The sequence below is a fragment of the Acipenser ruthenus genome, chromosome 2 (genome assembly GCF_902713425.1).
Source record: "Acipenser ruthenus chromosome 2, fAciRut3.2 maternal haplotype, whole genome shotgun sequence".
Taxonomy (NCBI): Eukaryota; Metazoa; Chordata; class Actinopteri; order Acipenseriformes; family Acipenseridae; genus Acipenser; species Acipenser ruthenus.
In genome coordinates, this window is record NC_081190.1 from 40,510,528 (window position 1) to 40,530,719 (window position 20,192).

The following is a 20,192-nucleotide window of genomic DNA, read 5'->3' on the forward strand; positions in this document are numbered from 1 at the left end:
ATTTTTGGAGCAGCCTTTCGGGTGAGATCTACCAGGGGGTTGACTATGGTGGCATACTTGGGGATAAAACGGCGATAATAGTCGGCTAACCCCAGTAGTGATCTCACCTGTGACTTGGTTCTCAGGATCGCCGTTTCCACCAGTGCCTGGACTTTGGAGGCAATCAGCTTTACCCGGCCATTACTCATAATGTAGCCAAGATATTACTCTCGCTATAATCTGCACCAGCTCTCAAGCAATTGCTGCGGCACTAGTGGATCTCAATGGTACTGCCTCTGGATATCTGGTTGCATAGTCCACCACGACTAAAATGTGCGTATATCCAGAGTCTGGCTCAATGGACCCACTATGTCCATAGCAATGCATTCAAAGGGAACGGAGATCAGGAGCAGTGGGACCAGCGGGGCCGGGTAATCCCGCCCCGGCGCTACTTTCTGGCATTCCGGACACTCCGCTACATATCGCGTCACCTCATTAAAAACTCCCATCCAATAAAAATGAGCCAATATTCGTTCCTGAGTCTTGTCGCTATCTAAATGGCCTGAACATGGGACATCATGAACCAACCGCATGATTTCACATCAAAAAGACTGGGGAACGAGTAATTGTGTTACAATCTGGCTTGTGCTCGTGGCTTGGGATACTCTATACAGTAGATGCCCGACAATAATGTGGTGCGGATATGTAAGCGGTGGGTTGTCTCTACATCCTTCCCCTCGATAGACTGAACCTGCCCCCAGATGTGGGCCAGCGAAGGATCATTTTTTTGTTCCAATGCTAGGTCCACATCTCGGTCCCAGAATTTCGTGATATCGAGCGGAGCTACAGCACTGGGGGCCTCAGTAACCCTCCCCTGCAGGTCACACTGAGTCCCAATCCCCTTTCCCTTGCATTTGACAGACTTTGAAGTTTCCCCAACAAACCCCAGCCTTGTTTCATTGACATTCCTTCCCACTTTTTAACCCTTCGCTCTCTTTTTGTTTTTTTTGGGGCGAAACCGGGAGTGGAACAAATCAGCATGCAGCGGGAAAATGGTCCCAATATCTTCCTACGCTTTTCCCATGGTCTTACCGGAGACTGGCGTTCCCATTTTATTAATTATTGTGTCAAAATGTGGCCAGTCTCGACCTAAAATTACGGGATATGGCAACTTTGCAGCCACTGCCACAATTACGCGGCAGGTATGACATCCAACAGTGAAATCTGATTTAGTGAGGGGGTAGTCCTTGTTATCACCATGGATACAGGAAATGACCACGACCCCACGTGACCACCAAGGTACCCCTGTCAATAGAGCTTCTGTAATTAAAGTTTGCCCACGTCATGAGTCCACTAATGCGTGGGAGCTCACATCACCAACCCATACATCAACAATGCAAATTCCCTCCCAATCATTACCCCTGGACTTACTCGGTGCTGTCAGGACATAATGGGAGGTCACACCACATTCCATTGCCGCCTGGCAATTCCTGGCGAGGTGGCCGACCTCCTGGCACCGGTAACAGATGAGGCGAAAGGGTGCCCATGGAGCTGGTGTGTCCTGTTGCCGGTTTGACAAGGGGGGGGGGGTGCTCTGCTCTTACCCCGCCAGGGGTCGCCCTCAATCTCCATTGTAGTGGAGGGAGGTTGGCCATGGGATGGTGTTGCAGTGCTGAGTGGGGTTGAAGTGCTGTGGAGGTCCTGTCCTTGGGCCGGTCAGTCGCAGTTTGTTGGAGGTAGGACCGGGTATGGCAACCACTGGAGGGGTTGGCAGCACATCCTTGAACCCTTCAGCCAATCTGACTACTGCGTCCAGCGTGGTGGGATGGTGTCAGCTGACCCAGTGCTGCGTATCTGACCCCAGCACCTTTAATGAACTGTTCTATTGAGACCAGTTCAGTCACTTTTTCTGCGTTGTTGGTGCCAGGGCAGAGCCACCGGGTCACGTGGTCCAGTGTTCATTTACACTAGAAGACAGTATGAAAGGTCCCGAAGCATGGCAAATTCCCCCACTTTCTCACAGTATATACATCCATTCTTTGCACAAAATTAGACATATTTTAATTTTTAATGCACTTCCTTATTTCTTATGTATGCATTTACTGAAGCAATATAGAAACTCTGGTGATCACCTTCTAGTTTACTGTCCATTCCTCTGGCAGTGAGCTTTTCTGGTCACTTGCCCTCTTGTAGGGGTGTTTCAGTGTCTACTCTGATGGAAACTTCAGAAATCGCCAGCATTGGTTTAAGATGGTGTGATAAAGAGAGAAAGAATCGATGCTGTAAATCTCCCTCCCGATCAGAAAGGGTGCAGGTAAGGTTGGTAGTACACTTCCCCAGCTGCGATCAGCTGCGGGCCAGGCAGCGATTGGTTACAGCGGGGCTCCAAGCTGATTGCAGGGAGGAGTTGGGCAGTACAAAGGGGACGCAGCTGCGTGAGTACAGCCCCTTGTGCTGAAAAAGTAACCGACGGCCAGAACTTTGTTTGTCTGTGTTTGTTTGTATTGCAGAGAAGTAAGGAGGAGATCGGGAGCTGCAGCCACGAATCGCATTGAATGTATTGAATCATGTTAATACATGAATACATGTACAGTGCCTTACACTTCAAGGCAGAAAGCTTATTTAAAATCCAGCCATCATAATTGTCTGTGTATCCTATTTGGCTCATTTTTAACTACAGTACTAGTGAAGGAAAAAAAAAATAACTACTTGAATTTTGTGACTGTATCTACAACTAGATTAGATTTACCAGTGTTCCACCATTTCAAGCATTATTATTATTATTATTTGTTTATTTAGCAGACGCCTTTATCCAAGGCGACTTACAGAGACTAGGGTGTGTGAACTATGCATCAGCTGCAGAGTCACTTACAATTACATCTCACCCGAAAGACGGAGCACAAGGAGGTTAAGTGACTTGCTCAGGGTCACACACAGTGCGTCAGTGGCTTAGCTGGGATTTGAACCAGGGACCTCCTGGTTACAAGCCCTTTTCTTTAACCACTGGACCACACAGCCTCCTATGGTCAGGTTAGGTTAGTTGAGCTGCCTTGTTGAATAGTACCATCGATCATAAATGCCAAACAAAAGAAAAAATATCAAAGAAGGAAGCAATGAATTAAACAATGATTAAATTAATTAATACATGTCTAACGTAGTCAATTCCAAGCTGTGCTCTTATTTTCAGGTTCCAGAAGCTAGAGAAATGGAGGAAGCCCTTTTATGAGGTACTGCAGACTTATGAAAATTCATCCGTGGTTCTTCCCGCCTTCTACAACACCCGCAACACAGACGTCTCCTTCAGGGTCAAATATGTCCTGGACGACTTTGACTCCCTGCAGTCGGTCTTCTACTTCCACCCACAGTACCTGCTCAACGTGCAGCGCTTCTGGATGACGCAGGGGGTGATGGCCAAGAGGCTGAGCACTGGGCTGATGCTGGTTACGGCTGCCATGGAGCTCTGCGAAGAGGTCCACCTCTACGGATTCTGGGGTTTTCCTATGGACCCCAACGGGATCTTCATGACACACCATTACTATGACAACGTCAAGCCCCGGCCCGGCTTCCACGCCATGCCTCACGAAATATTTAACTTCATGCGCTTGCACAGCAGGGGCATCTTGCAGGTTCACACGCGGGCCTGCAGCAGGTGATGTCACTTCCTTTTCTTTTGTTTTATTCCACTGTGCTCTGCAGTGGGGGCTTATTATTTTCTATGTTAACAACAGTCTTCCACAAACAGTTCTCTGGGACGAGTCTTGATGTGCAAACCAATATTTGTAGGAAGCTATGAGAAATGCACATTCTGACAGAAAATGTACTGTGCTCATTATCTTAATTTTGGATGTTAAAAAACTATTATCAAGTACAGTGTTCCTTGTTATAAGGCAGCCTTTGTACTGCAGATACTCCCATTTCTTCCATTGTGCCATTTCACAAGCACTTGCAGTATCAAAATGAGGCCAAACACAGATAACACAGTTTCTATGGGTCCTGAGAACAGTGTTATAAAGGATGAGCATGGTTTATGTTAATATGTATGTGTGGCAATGTTGCTGGTGATTAAGAACAGATGCAGAGGTGATGCAGTGCAGAAATAATCACAAGTGAAAACTGTAATCCAATTTGGAAATGTTATTTTTATTATTACACAAATCCTGGTCTCGCGACCAAACAATAATCCTCCAGCAATACACTCCTGGTGTAACGCTCGGCAGGAAAATAATAATAATGATTTGTAAACAAAACAAATAATAACACGTTATCTGCTCCCACAATACTACTAACACAAATCACCAGTCCGGGTGCGTGCAGTAGTTCTCAAGGTGGGTGATAACAAATAACAGTGACTGTGGTGTAGTGTTGTTCCGGGTAGTGCTGGCCCAAGGCGACAGCTCCGGAGACGTGTTAGCCGTCTAGTGAATTTACAAACAAAAGACAATTACTAACAGTGGTACAAACAAACAAAACGCTAACGAATACTTTTTTGTTTCTTTTTGGGAAACTCTCCCGGTCCTTCCAGTTCCGTGCGTCTCTGAACCCAAGCGAAGGAAAACATTTACAATCATGTCAATCTCAACTTGGATTTGTCCTTGCAAGACTTTTTCCACCTTCATCCTGCCTATACCCTCCCTGCATATCAAATATAATTAATTAAATGCTTTTACATGCAGCAGAGAAGCTCCTATTTTCCATATACTTAATGAAAAACATAAAAATATTGAAAAATTACATTTTGAAATCTAACATGAAATACTGTACTACTATTATGGCTTCCAGTAGACTTTTGCCTTTTTGTAGTTTGCTTGATTACATGATGTTAAATAAAAGATCAAAATTAGGTTCAAATAGTTTTTTTCTTTTTTATTATGTCTCAATCCTAGAATTCTAGGTGTTGCAAAAATGTTGCTTTCGATTTCAGTTCCCAGGCAAAATGAAAACACATGCATATTCTTCATTCTTCCTTCATTCTTCCTCACCTAAAAGCAGGCAGAACATTGTTAATCTTCTCAAATATGCATTTCATAAGCAAAACAAGATATTGCTATGATTATAAAACCTCATTTTTTATACAATGAACAATACTATGTACAGTATATTTCGTTAATAAATATGCCTCATCTTTGACCCTGAGAACTGTTTGTGCTGTCCTAAAAATAATAAAATATGTAACTTGTAATGGACTGTGCTGAGGCTGCAGTGAAAAATCATAGCTTCAGCTTCTTCGTGGGACCTTTAAGCCATTTGTGGAGGGGATCTTTTGTATTGTGCCAGAGAAGGAATCAAGCTTTGTTCTGTAGTTTTACTAATAGTATTACTGCATGCAGTACTACTGCAATTGTCTGGATTGCAGGACTGCAGGGGCTTAACGCACTTGCTGGTCTTGCCCAAGGGACATGGACTGATGCTGCCATCAAATGGTAGAAAATAAGAAGAAACACACACTTGACATCTTACTGTAAAATAAAGCACAGTGATACCTTCTATTGTTCATATCAAGCACATACCGGTAATATTATTGGCATGTATTGTTTTATAAGAGAAAATGTTTATCACACATTTGATTGCTTAAGATCCTCACCAGCTTTTCAAAATATTCTGAGCTGTCTAGCGTTGATCTGACACTAAACTGTGAGAAAGACTCTGCACAACAGCCAATACTTACAGAATGTCACATAGAGTGCTGTACGATACAAGCTCACCCTGAACTTGAATGGGTGAAAATCATCTTGTGTCTTATACAGCATATTGTTGATTATATTTACTTAAATAAGAATATTTAAACTAATAATGTGACATTATACAATCTATCTAATAAAAAAGATCATATATATATCAGGCCCTGAAGCTAAAGTGGACACTCTACCTCTGTTTGAAAAGAAACTAATAATAAACCCCTAAAATCGGGGTAAATATTTATATACAAATAAAATTAAGTCAAATAATTAGTTAACCAATCCGTGGATGCTTTTTCCTTGACGGGGTCAGAATCACTCTAGCTCTAGTTCAAAGGAAGCTCTGTTCAAAGCTGCTGTTTCTCAGTGAAATTAAGAAAGAAACAGGCTCTGACTGGGATATCCTGTTAGCACCCATCTCTACTAAACTTGAGCTTTCATAATGCATGCTCAGTGTATGCTACTATAAAAAAAAAGTTGTATCACGCCTGGTAGCATCTATTCCAGCAAGCATCTGCTTTATGAATGTTTTTATCACATAATGTAGGTGTGTGTTTACTTTGTTTTTATAGATAATGATAAGCAATGTTTGAACACCATTCTGTATATTTTAGTATAAGGTATAAATTCATTTTAATAGTGTCATTCTGCACCATATACTGTATGTAAGCAATAACCCATAACAAGGTGTGTGGTAAAACATACAGGACACATGTGGGTGCGGTGTGAGGTATTTTAGTTTTGGAACACAGTTTCACAAGACATTTTGGTCAGTATAGCACAGGATTTGGGTACAGTACAGATACATTATCATTATCTGCACAATGGGCATGCTATTTCATAATAAAATAAAAATTAAGTGAAAACTTGATTGCCAATAGCATATGTGCTAATTATACTTTGTCATTATCCCCAACCAATCAGGATGGAAACAGATATACTTTTTATGAGCTGGCATTCTAAAGTAACAAATCACAGCACAGCATTTCTTACACGTTCAAACATCTTCAATAAAAGTACTGGCCATGCTACCAGGCAAAAATACCACCTGAATTCTTATGAATGCCTGGAAAGACTTTAACAATTCATACCGGTCTCAAAAAAATGAAAAATAAAACAAACATGCTGGGGAGTCAAATGGTTTAAACATAAACTATTGAATGTGAACATAAGACTACAATATTGGTTTCCTTCTAATGTGCCACTGTCATCTACCACGTATTGTTTTGCAAAACCATTCCACAACCATTGTGATATTTTCACGATGCTTATTAAATTCAATAAAAATGTTTTGTTGGGTACTTGGTATAAAAGCTATTATATAATTGTCAGACGCTTGACCTTAGCTACTGCACAATCTACATTAGCTGTTTAGTCTTTTTTTTTTACAGCTATCAAAGCATTTTGATGTATTTATGTAAATTGGATCTTTACTGTGTGAACTCATTTTCAGCTTTATTTTTAAAAGAAAAGGTTCATTTAGTGCCACGAGTAAAACTACAGATCTAACTTATTTATAATGCTTTGATCTGCACTTAGTTAAATTCTGGCAGCTTTTACCTACTCAGTAAAACATCACAGCACAAACAGCGTCTTACATTTTTTTGCTGACTCCAGATAAAGTTTTGCAGAGACTTCTGGTGGTTCAAACTGTGACAAGACTAACCAGTGCCCATTGCTATAAAATCCAAATAGAGTGATCGCATACTTTTCACTTTGATCCTGTTTGTGCAAAGTTGATTGGGGTACCACAGGGTTCTTTATTGGGATGCATTCAAATTGGGAATTTGAAATTGGGCAGGAAAAAATGATTTAAAAAAGAAAAAGAAAAAAGTCTCTGAACTTGAGTAGAACAAAAAGCTTTTTGATTAATTTTGCTCTGCAGGGGATAGTCTACGCAATGCAAACAAATACATACATTCATTACCATTTGTCTCTTAATGTATCCATATTCTTGGATGGATCACGCAAGCCATCCCAGTGATATAAAAAGAGACAGCAAGCAACATTAAAAAGTGGCATTTTGTAATACAATAGACAGTGGTACAATATATACTGCATGTCATTCTCGACTCTTCGGATGTGTCTCTGCAGTTTTCAGTGCCCTACATTATTCAAGCAGTCAGCATCCGTGCTAAAGAATGCAGAGGGCTAGATGACTGTGAATAAAAGCAGGTCTGCTATATACGCATAACCTTGTTCATGTAGACCATGTGGGTGCTGTCATGTCACATTAATGAAATGTTGCATCCTCTCAGTTGTCTAACATTTGACTAATTCATCCATTTTAAAATAGGAAATGCTATTGGTCCTGTTACCCTATTGTTTTGTAGTATGTTTTTAGCACTTAGCTGGGTCCCACTTTCCCTGAAACACATTAGTTTCTAATTAATTATGCAATCCATATAGAAAAGGGCAATCGGGGTCATTTTACCTCTATCACTGTGGTCCTTTTTGTTGTATTCATTTAAAAAAAAAAAAAAATCATAAAAAGCACACAAATGTCATCAAGTGTGAAGCAGCACTACAGCTGCTGAACCTGTCAGTGGTATAATCTGGTATATACACAGTTCATTATTATTATTATTATTATTATTATTATTATTATTATTATTATTATTATTACTACTACTGCAAAGTACACTTGTTTAAAAAAGTGGTAATTGCTATAAATGGAGCATCTTCTTTTTCAAGCCTTACTAGACACTGTCCTGCCACCAGTTTCTTTCACTAGATGTTTGTTGTATATTTAGACAATCAATACATGGTTATGTTTGTTACACCTTTTGTACAGGTGTCTATGGAAATGACATTCAGTTGTATGTGTAAATAAGACATGGTGTAATATATCAAGCAATAAAGAAGTTCATCAAGCACAGCTCGTGAAATGTGTACTATTCTGTTGTTTTGTACGACTTACTGTGTCATTTAAATAAGGTTTTTTACTTAAGATCAGGCATCTGTGTGTCTGTATATTTTTATTAGCAAAACTCACCAGATTTAATGTGGGCAATGTAAGCTGCACTAGGAGTATAGATTATTTTTCTGCATGCAGTTCATATAAGGAAATCAGTCAATTGAAATAAATTCATTAGGCCCTAATCTATGGATTTCACATGACTGGGAATACAGATATGCATCTGTTGGTCACAGATACCTTGAAAAAAAAGGTAGGGGAGTGGATCAGAAAACAAGTCAGTATCTGGTGTGACAACCATTTGCCTCAATCAGCGCGACACATCTCCTTCGTATAGAGTTGATCAGGCTGTTGATTGTGGCCTGTGGAATGTTGTCCCACTCCTCTTCAATGGCTGTGCGAAGTTGCTGGATATTGGTGGGAACTGGAACATGCTGTCATACACGTCGATCCAGAGCATCCCAAACATGCTCAATGGGTGACATGTCTGGTGAGTATGCAGGCCATGGAAGAACTGGGACATTTTCAGCTTCCAGGAATTGTGTACAGATCCTTGCGACATGGGGCCGCGCATTATCATGCTGAAACATGAGGTGATGGCGGCGGATGAATGGCACGACAATGGGCCTCGGGATCTCGTCACGGTATCTGTGTGCATTCAAATTGCCATCGATAAAAAGCAATTGTGTTCGTTGTCCGTAGCTTATGCCTGCCCATACCATAACCCCACCGCCACCATGTGGCACTCTGTTCACAACGTTGACATCAACAACCGCTCGCCCAAATGACGCCATACACGCTGTCTGCCATCTGCCCGGTACAGTTGAAACCGGGATTCATCTGTGAAGAGCATACTTCTCCAGCGTGCCAGTGGCCATCGAAGGTGAGCATTTGCCCACTGAAGTCGGTTACGACGCCGAACTGCAGTTAGGTCAAGACCCTGGTGAGGACGACAAGCACGCAGATGAGCTTCCCTGAGACGGTTTCTGACAGTTTGTGCAGAAATTGTTCGGTTGTGCAAAGCCACAGACGTTTCATCTCATTTAATATCCCTCTCTCGAATTTGGCTGGTGATCGGTCCTGGTTTGGAATATACAGCTATGGGCAAAAGTTTTGCATCACCCTATAGAAATAATTAATTTTGCTTCATAAAGTCAAATGAAACCTGCTGAATAATGTTACATTAACATACTGAATTACATACCACTTTGTAGTTTTCCATATACTTAATGAAAAACTGACAAATGTACAAATGTGACATTTCAAAATCTGAAATACTGTCCTACTATTGTGGCTTCCGGTAGACTTTTGCAATATTGTTTTGTAGTTTCTTTGATTACATGATCTTTATTTTATTTTTTTAATTATGTCTCAATCCTAAAATTCTAGGTGGTGCAAAACTTTTGGCTACAGCTGTAGACTGTAATATGCACATATTTACAGGTGAATTCTCTGTACTGCAATGTCATTTTCCAGTAGGATTCTAGGAAGGAGAAGCTCAGGGCTCTTGCACATAGCAGCAAGCAAAATGTGAGGGGCATGCCAAGATAGAAAAAAAGGTAAATAGTTAATCAAGGAGGCAGAAGGCAGGTAAGATAAATAACATTTAAATGAGACTTCCCTATTAAAATAAAATATGCCCTCATTTTGTTTTTTATTATTATTATTATTATTATTATTATTATTATTATTATTATTATTATTATTACTTACATTTTTTTGTTTTGTTTTACAAAAAGTGACACATAAAACAGATAATAATTGAAATATCTTATATTACTTAACCATGTAATAACACAACAATAACAACAACGACAACAACATTGCATTATGGAGCCTTTCAAGACCCAGGCCTCTCAAAACACTGAACAAATTTCAGCAGAGCAAATATAATACAATAATAAGAAAGATTCAGCTATTTAAAATCAATTCACAATCTTAAAGCATTGTACCAAGAAATGCCTTTTCAAAGAGATGTGTTTTTAAACAAGATTCACAAACAAGGACAGACTCTGCTTGTCTGACCAAATGTGATAGGAATTCCAAAGGCTCGGGTGAGGTGGGAGATTGTCCTTTCACCACCGGTACACATTTTAAACCTTGGAAGTCGCAGCAAACTGGCATCCTGTGAACCTAGTGCATGGCCAGGGATGTACGGAAAAATTAGTTCTGTGAGGTATAATGGAACAAGACCATGTAACAAAAACATGGCTACATCTCTCGGCACCAGGCAAGGATAGACAGGGCCGGAGCTTGGCTATATATCTAAGATGAAAAAAGGAGATTTTAGTGATGTTCCGAATGGGCCTCAAAAGACAGATCATGATCAAAAGCAAAACCATCAACCTCTCATTTTTATCAAAAGCTTTAGAGAGAGTAGTGGCAAATCAACTAAACTCATTCCTCGCAGAGCATAATATATATGAGAAATTTCAGTCAGGCTTCTGTCCTGGTCACAGTACTAAAATGGCCCTTATCAAAGTGGTAAACAATGTGCTATTATCTTCTGACTCAGGCCTTGCCTCTGTCCTCATCCTTCTAGATCTAAGCGCAACATTCAACACCATCAGCCATCCGATTTTAATTGACCATCTTGAGAATCTTGTTGGACTGTCTGGTTGCGCCCTATCTTGGTTTAAATCCTATCTTTCAAATAGGTTACAATATGTTCCTCCTTCTTATCTAGAGTTAAGTGTGGTGTCCCGCAGGGCTCTGTTCGTGGACCAGTCTTGTTTTCCCTGTATATGCTCCCCCTAGGTGATGTTGTCCGTAGACACAGGGTAAACTTTCACTGCTATGCCGATGACACACAATTGTATCTATCTCTGAAACCAGGTGATTCCACATCTGCAAATACTTTAACTACCTGAAACACTGCTGCCAGGAACCTAATGAAAACAAGAAAGTTTGACTATATTACGCCGGTATTGGCATCCCTACACTGGCTCTCAATATGATACAGGATTGATTCTATATATAGCCTTAAATGGGTTAGCTCCATCTTACCTGAGTGACTTACTGGGGTTACTTCCATTTAACCACCTCCTGTCCCAATATTATTCAAGGTAGAGCTGGAACTTTTTTCATATTGTATCCAATGCATATGGATGTTCCAAAGTAAATACTTTTCTATAGTTTTTCTGTAGTTTATGTGAAGAAAAAACAGTATTGATTTAGGTCCAGTCGCCGTGAAGATATTGTCAGCAGTGGCGCTGGGCAGAGATTTAAACTCTAAGAGACTGACTGATTGCTGCTGACTGACTGATGATATCCACACTGACCTGTTTGATTCTCCATTGTTATGTTTGAGGAATAAAGTTGACTTGGCAATGAAAAGTGACCTCTCCAGCGTCTTTATTCATCACTACAACACCGTTAGAGTGTAACACTAGACTTGATTTTAAAATACATTTTCTTACCAGCATTTACAAGATTGTCTTTTTAAACCAGGGATATTGATAGCAGTCTATAGAAGAACATACTGTAGTTTGCAGCCTCTTGGTCTACAATTAATAGTTGCATAAATCCATAATATTATTTTAACTTTCTTATTACTACAAGATAAAATTGCACTCAGTGTGTGTGTGTATCATGATTTTTTTTTTTTTAATCTAAGAAGGTAATGTCCCTGCTGTGTCTCTGACAGCTTACCACTTGACAGTGAGCAAAATCCATTTGACCTCTAAAGCCTGGGTTCCTGACATTTGTCAAGTTTGAGTTGTGTTTCCTCAGAATTGTATTTTATGTGATCATGCATTAAATGAAATGGAATGACAGGGGGTTGTGAAGAATTATGCTGGTTATTCATTTCCAAGCTCAATTAGTGATCTTGGCATTTGAATAGCCTTTTATGAGGCTGTAAAGCAGGTTCTCAGTTATAAACCTTAATTATAGGCCCAGGTTTCACCTTTCATTCTATGAGCGGAGAAAGATCTAATGGCAGTTTTAATTTACCATTGAAGAAGCTACTGCAAACCTGAAGATGATCTGGCTGATGTACAACAGCAGGGGTCACCATGTTCAAACCTATGCAATCTATTCAGTAATGAACATATTCTGGGCATTTCTTGGTAACCATGCAAATTCAAAAAAAGGAAAGTGTGTGTGTATATATATATATATAGATAGATAGATAGATAGAGAGAGAGAGAGAGAGAGAGAGAGAGAGAGAGAGAGAGAGAGAGAGAGAGAGAGAGAGAGAAAACATATAAATAAACATAAAAATAAAAACATTTAAATAATTCCAGGCCCAGGTTTGTTAGGTTGAAAATACATCTCTCAAACACCTCAATTACAAGCATATCCTAGAGGCAAGATAACTACATTACCTGTATATTTACATATTTTAGTAAGCTTATGATGGATACAGTTTGATTATGGGGCTACAGGCTGAATAAGACAAAGAAAGTAATAAGACTGTGTTTCCAATTTCCAATTTTTTTATTGGACACTAAAACACTAAAACTACATGATCAATTAAAAAAAGCAGCAGTTTATGACCTGCAAAATAGACCTGAAGGAAACAGTTTAATCTCTGAAAGCAATCATTTGCCATTGCCAATACTCACTATTCTCCCTAACACAGTGATGCACAACTGCTGTAATATAATTGTGTCTTGTCAAGATTGGCCATTGTGTTCATGATGTCTGGGCTGGTCAGAATATTTAGGTATAACTGAGACATCCCTTGTCTGTAAAGTGATCCTAACACCATTAATAATGAAGGGTCCCTGGGCCTGTAAGATAAGTTAGCCTGGCAAGTCTCCTTTTTCACTCTGCTTTATCTTCTGGTCACATGACCCAGGCAAGTGTAGTAATTTTTCATGAGGTCACTGTGGCTCCTGCAGCTACTGGAGGATCGAGAGAGGGAGAGAAAAGCCAAGCTATCCCAAGCTGCCCTGTTATGTCAGGGTGAGAAGTCAGGCCCATGCGCCCTAGCTTGCTCCTTCCTGGTACCTTGGAAGAGGTGGAATTGGCGTCATAGGTCAGACGAATCATTTTACTTTGTAAACAGAGGAATCGATTACTAGATTGTGAAAGATCAGGAGGTCAGGGAAGTAAATAAATAAAAGATGTCCCCGAAAAAGAAAAAAAACAAACAGGATGAGGAAATCGAAGAAGACGACGTAGAGGAAAGGCAGTCGAAGCCAAAAAGTAAGAGCAAAGCCGTCGCCAATGGAGGCACTCGCGAGGGCAAGAAGAAGTCCAGAAACACAGAGGAATCCGAGGCTGAAAATGTCAAACCAAAGACAAAAAAAAAGGGTGAGGCCAACAGAAAATTGAAACAAAAGAAGAAATCGGAAGAAGATCATGAGGAAGATGATGAAGTGATAGTCAATGATGACAAGAGCCGAAAGGAGAAGAATAATAATGACACAAAGACAAAGGACAAGAAGAAGAAAGCAAAAGAACTGTCTGAAGATGAGGGTGTGAAGGAAGAAGTCAGCGAAAAAAAGAAGAAGAAATCAACCTCGACTGAGAAGGAAGACATGGGGTTGAAAGACAAGAGGTCGAAGGAAGGCAGAAAGAAGCACAAGAAGAAGCCTTCTGAAGAGGAAGAGGAGATACCGGAGGCAGAGGAGGAAGAGGATCCCAAAAAGAAGGGTAAAAAATACAAGAAAGGCTCAGCAGGGAGTGATGAGGAAAAGACAGACAAAAAGAAAGGGAAAGGCAAAAAATCCAAGAAACAGGTTGACTACAGTGAGATTTATGAGCAGGAGCTGAAGAACTACAACACAGACTCCTCTGATGGATATGAGGATGAGTATCACAAGAGAAAAGGTAAAGCTGTTCCATTTTCTAGACACACGGTTTGCCTTTTCTGGCTCAGGATAAGCTTGGATGAGCTTGAATGACTGTATTTGAGTAATGCCTTCATATGTTCCACCTGGGTAGTATCCTATAAAGGTTTTGGTGAATGAAGGCTTTGAGACTAATAACGAAAGCCAGCTGAAATCTGTGCTCAATATTTTCCCATGCTGTTTGCCCGGTTGTTCTTTTGATTAAATATAATAAGAAGCTTACTTCAGTTTTAAAATCCATATTTTGTTCACACAATTAATTTCTCTTGTACATGGCCTTGTACATGGCCTCGAAAAACCTTTTAAAACTTTTTTTTTTCTTTTTCTGAAAAGCTTCCTGTGGTATAGTCAGGAAAATACAATGCCTGCATGAAGACAATAAATACAATTAAAAGTTCATATTTAAGCTTATTTACAAAATGTCTTCGCTTTGACAAAACAACTAAATGCTTTTATTCAACTGTGCAGACAATGATAGTCACCATTTTTAAACAACAATTAGCATGCTGAGCTTCAGTGGTGCCATTGCAACCCTTCTCCTCTCTAGCACTGGATCATGGAAGCCACGCTGTGAGCTGTGGTCCTGTATACATTTTCCTTAACCAGACCTTGCTAGCCAAACATTGAACCCAAAAGCTCTCCCAACAGATTGACCACACAATGAACCCACCACTTCTCAATTGTCAGTCAAGGGTATAGTACAGTACACTATGAAAGTGGAGACATCCAAGTTAATGTTTTAGTCATTTTCAGGAAATAACTTCTCTTTTACAGGTACTTGACCTTAAAATATGCACAATATTAGGCACTGTATAGCAATGTGTTTTTATTCAGTGGCTTAAAATACTTAAGAATAGGGAGCTCCACTGTTGTGTTGTTTTTCTCTCATGTTCATGTTGACTCATGGTTAATTGAAAGTATAGCAGCTGATAACCTCCAGACTTAGTTGATGATTATTGAAAATCAACAATCCTCCTGCTTTGCATACTTCATGTAGTCCTACCTGTGATAATACAGTATGTAAAATGGTGTCTTCTCACCATTACTTAAGTTCCTTATACACATTGTTCTGGTTTTTATATTTTCATATTGTTGCTTATTTGTTTTTATTTGTTTAAAATTAGCTGTGATTTGCACTCTCACAGTTTTGACAATTTGTAATGCTTACTTAAGGTACAATATTCCAATTTTTGTAGTTCTTTATTTCCTGTTTAATGTCAAAGCCAGTTTGCTGGCTCCAAAGCAGCACATGGATAATACATTACAACTTCTTCTACATAAAGTTAAAGATTTCAGCAATTGTACTCTACACCAGAACCAGTTATTTATTCATGCATTGTAAATAAATGATGCTACCGATAAAGTAAATGAAGACCTTGTTAATAGAAATAAATCTGGTGATGACAGAAAGTTTTTGGCATTAGAATAATGCAATGTGGTAGATTCACTGCATTGAATGCAGCAACATTGGTTCAGCACTGTGGACTGTAATGTAATTCTGGAATAATTCAACTGGTCTTTGTGATTTTTACTGAGTTACAGGTAAATTGCTTGTAACACAATAAGCACACTGGTATAGGGTATGGCTGGTTCAGTTCTGTCTTTAATTTCTAAGAGCACTGTAAGGAGATGCAGGATGTTGAGGGGCAGAATATCAACAATAACGCTGATAGGCTATGTGTCTGCCTGGACTAAGTTGGATCAGCTACACTGTGCAAAGCGGCCTGTTCTGTTTTTTTATTTAAGGGGTTTCTATGATAATAAATGTGATTAAACTAATGACCGATGATTTGGGCATCTAATTATATTGTGACCTCAAAATTATTTTTTGTGTATATTCTTGTGTTAAGTAAAAGGAGACATTTATTATTATTTATTTGGTATATACACAATGGTGTATATGCCTTCACCTACATATAAACCTTATTCAACCTCTTTTTGTGGATTCTTTGTAAAGAAAGAGATTAAGAGGGGATCCCTTTGTTTTTACAATGCCCTTAGTGAAGAGTCCTGTTCTTTAGATACAATCATTATAAAAGGAAAGTACAGTATGTTCTGTCAAACTAAAAGGTGTGGACACCTAAAAATCAACTCTTGTTATCTGTACATGTAATGGCAAAATGATCTGCCTCAAATAGGAAAGATGTGTTTTATGATGAGGTAGAAAAATATAGCAAAATAGTCTGTAAAATATGTTCATGGCAAAAGGGAATCTTTTATTTAAAAGTTCATACACTGGTGGTCAACTCTCTACTTCAGTTTTGACACAGAGAGGTGGCTAATAGAAGTGTAAACAGACTCGGTTTCCATTCATTATAATGCAAGATGGCTATGTCTGGTTGTAAATTGAGGCACCTGTCCTTCATTGTATATACACCCATTGATACCTATTTGAAGAGTGCATACTAGCTAGCGTTCTCTCTTTTTTTTTGTACAGTTTACGAGGTGGTCACGATCACAGGAGATGTCCGAGGAGCAGGAACCGATGCCAACATTTTTGTCACTCTCTTTGGAGAATATGGGATCACACCCAAAGTGCACCTTGCCAGCAAGTGAGTGTGAAGCACAACACAGGCCTCATAATAACTACTGTGCAGTTATTTCATACTGTAGGTTTGTTTGTTGACACCTCAGAAATATTAGCCTTTTTTAATCAGTTTACATGCTTTGTTCAAAGATAGATAATCTTTATGAAGTCATATTTCATGCTGATAATACATTGTATGAGAGATAGAGTATCCACAAAGAACAAAGTTTAGTATATCAGAAAACCACAGGAAACTATTTTATGAATAACAGTATTTTTTATCCATCTAAATGGTAACTTAAAGGCCACAAAAAAGTTGATTTGCTTTGAAACCTGTAACTATGGGATAACCAGGTGTCATAAATTGGCGATACAAATAATTAATTTTGTTAGGCACTGAAAATATAGTACATCATATATTACATAACACAATTTTTAATAAAGTGGCAAGCCGAAATGCGATCAGTTAGGTCTTTCTGTCTCCTATGACTGTACAACTGTCCAGAATTCTGCACAGTAGATACTGTATTAAGCTCCAGTGATTTGCTCTGCAGGTTCTCCTGTACGTGCTTTATAGGTTAGTGACAACATTATGTTCCAGCTGTGATCGCTGACTTTAGCTGAGTTTTCTCATGTGCTGTCACAAGCATCAGAATCAGCACTGTGGCAGAATGAGGACATTGGAAATGAGCACTGCAGGTTGGATAGTGTAAACAATGAAAAAAAAAAAACACTCCAATGAGGTGGATCAGTGAAAACAATGAAAAAAAACACTCCAATGAGGTGGGTTAGTGAAAATAATGAAAAAAAACCTCCAATGAGGTGGATCAGTGAAAACAATGAAAAAGAAAAACACTCCGATGAGGTGGATGAGTGAAAACAATGAAAAAGAATAAAAAAAATACTCCGATGAGGTGGATGAGTGAAAACAATGAAAAAGAATACAAAAAAATACTCCAATGAGGTGGATGAGTGAAAACAATGAAAAAAACACTCCAATAAGGTGGATCAGTGAAAACAATGAAAAAGAATAAAAAAAATACTCCGATGAGGTGGATGAGTGAAAACAATGAAAAAGAATACAAAAAAATACTCCAATGAGGTGGATCAGTGAAAACAATGAAAAAAACACTCCAATGAGGTGGATCAGTGAAAACAATGAAAAAAACACTCCAATGAGGTGGATCAGTGAAAACAATGAAAAAGAAAAAGAAAACACTCCAATGAGGTGGATCAGTGAAAACAATGAAAAAAACACTCCAATGAGGTGGATCAGTGAAAACAATTAAAAAAAAACACTCCAATGAGGTGGATCAGTGTAAACAATCATGGGGTTTCCATGAGAGTTTGTTTTTAACTCGAGAAATTTACACAAGAAAAATGTCTTGTGTTAAATGCTTTTTTGGGTTTCCATTTGCTCAGTTTATTTTACTCGAGTAAACCGGGCTTTGATATGGGAAAGGTGGGGGTTGATATATAAATTAATTATGCGTAAAGTACTCGTGCTGTTTTTGAAGATTACTAGTGACATTTTGTGAAAATGTGGTTTCCATACGCAGAGAAACTGGTACACGAGTGAATCCAAGCTGCTGTAATAAAGCAAAATATCCTGTGCCAAGCTGGCTTATGACATTCAGTTCAAAAAATATTTATTAACGTGGAGGGCAGACGCACGTTGTCTTTGGACATAGCTGGGATTAAAAAAAGGACGGGAATTAATTCAGTTACAGCTCACTTGCTCTTCATGTTTAACTCTAGTGTAGTTTTTACACCAAGGGTATTCTCAAACAGCTGCTTTAATACTATAACAAATGCATAACGCAGTTCGTGGTAAGTGGTTTTATACAGAACTGTAAACCCAGAAGAGATATACAACATGACAGACCAGACACAGCAAAAAATAATAATAAAAAAGGCCGCCCGCATTAGCATTAAGGTGAACTACTCCACTGCTAACCATAAAATCGCCCGTCAGCCACTACTTTCTGCTGTCTTGGAATCCACAGTAACAACTTACCTGATCCCTTGCAATATTTATAGTTAAGGATAAACACGCTCATTAACATTTACACGTGAAATGCGGGTTTCCATGCGAAACTGGGCGTGGTTTTCCCGTGTGTTTCGTCATTTACACGAGTAAATGAGATTTACCCTATCCCTCTCTTTGGCTGTTTTATTTTTTACCACAAACCTGATTTTCCTGAGTAATTCTCCCAAACGTGCACACGCATCACCATTTCACGTGTAAATTGACCCGCATGGAAACCCCATGAATGAAAAAAACAACACTCCAATGAGGTGGATCAGTGTAAACAATGAAAAAGAAAAAAAAAAAACACTCCAATGAGATGGTTTTAAGCCCGCAGCTGAGGTTGTGAAATTATTATTTATTTATTTTTACTTATATTGATATTTAAATATATTACTTAAAAAACATGGTTGTGACTAAAGGTAATTAACATCTAAATCTAAGATAGTTATTTTTTGCATATTACAGTAAGTATCCAGAAGTAAAAATTGTTTAATTAAATCTTTTTTTTTATGGTAGGCTTATTCTTTCTAATATTATACTGAATAAATGTTTAAATCTTTTACAAGTTACTGTATGAGTCATACTCCAGAAACAGACACTCCTATATACTGTAAGAATTTTATGACTCTTAATGGATTTTATTTTGGGGCTATTAAAAACAGACTGCAGATCATAAAAATAATTTTCACCTCTGTTTTTTATTAATTATATTACAACAAAAATGCAAATCCATTGATAACAATTTTCCTTTGCATTTTTCTCCAATTCTACAGCACAGAGAAGAGGTATTCTTCGACATTATCTACATATAACCTGCATACTGTATAAGTGTTATGTAATACCTTGTGGTGTTATGCTGGAATGAGATATGACAATTACATGATGTTCTAGAGCCTTTTACCATGGTCTCGATTGTACACAAGTGTAACGTTGATAGTGATTTTAAAGGGTTAGATATCCTGTGAGCTTGCTTTAGATGGAACCAAGTTTCATCACTGACGGTTTTTGTTGTCTTCTGGTGGCAGTGACAGATCATTAGGATCCATCTGATTTGTTATCTTCTTCTCAGTGATATTGACCAAAGTAAAAAATGTATCACAGTTTAATAGGGCCGTTTTTTTGTAAATCCAAGAAGGAATGCAAGGACAATTTTAACACAAAATACTGTACAATAATAATAATAATAATAATAATAATAATAATAATAATAATAATATGTGATATGTGAGGGGGTTAATGAACCAGTATATATGTTTGGTAT

General features: G+C 38.7%; 2 protein-coding genes across 3 annotated transcripts in view; both read left to right on the top strand.

Annotated features, from left to right (window-relative positions):
- Positions 1-8,535, top strand: part of LOC117408789 (alpha-2,8-sialyltransferase 8E) — a 42,405-nt gene extending 33,870 nt beyond the window's left edge. For both annotated transcript variants that reach the window (XM_034014095.3, XM_034014096.3), the window contains one exon: positions 3,167-8,535. In XM_034014095.3, the coding sequence (XP_033869986.1) occupies positions 3,167-3,632 (466 nt within the window). In that variant the 3' untranslated portion in view covers positions 3,633-8,535. The remainder of the gene's footprint in view (positions 1-3,166) is intronic.
- Positions 8,536-13,547: 5,012 nt separating this feature from the next.
- Positions 13,548-16,928, top strand: LOC131696990 (ABC transporter F family member 4-like). Its single transcript, XM_058985431.1, has 2 exons — positions 13,548-14,352; positions 16,810-16,928. The coding sequence occupies exons 1-2, from the start codon at positions 13,644-13,646 to the stop codon at positions 16,926-16,928; spliced, it is 828 nt and encodes a 275-aa protein (XP_058841414.1). The 5' UTR covers positions 13,548-13,643.
- Positions 16,929-20,192: the final 3,264 nt, after the last annotated feature.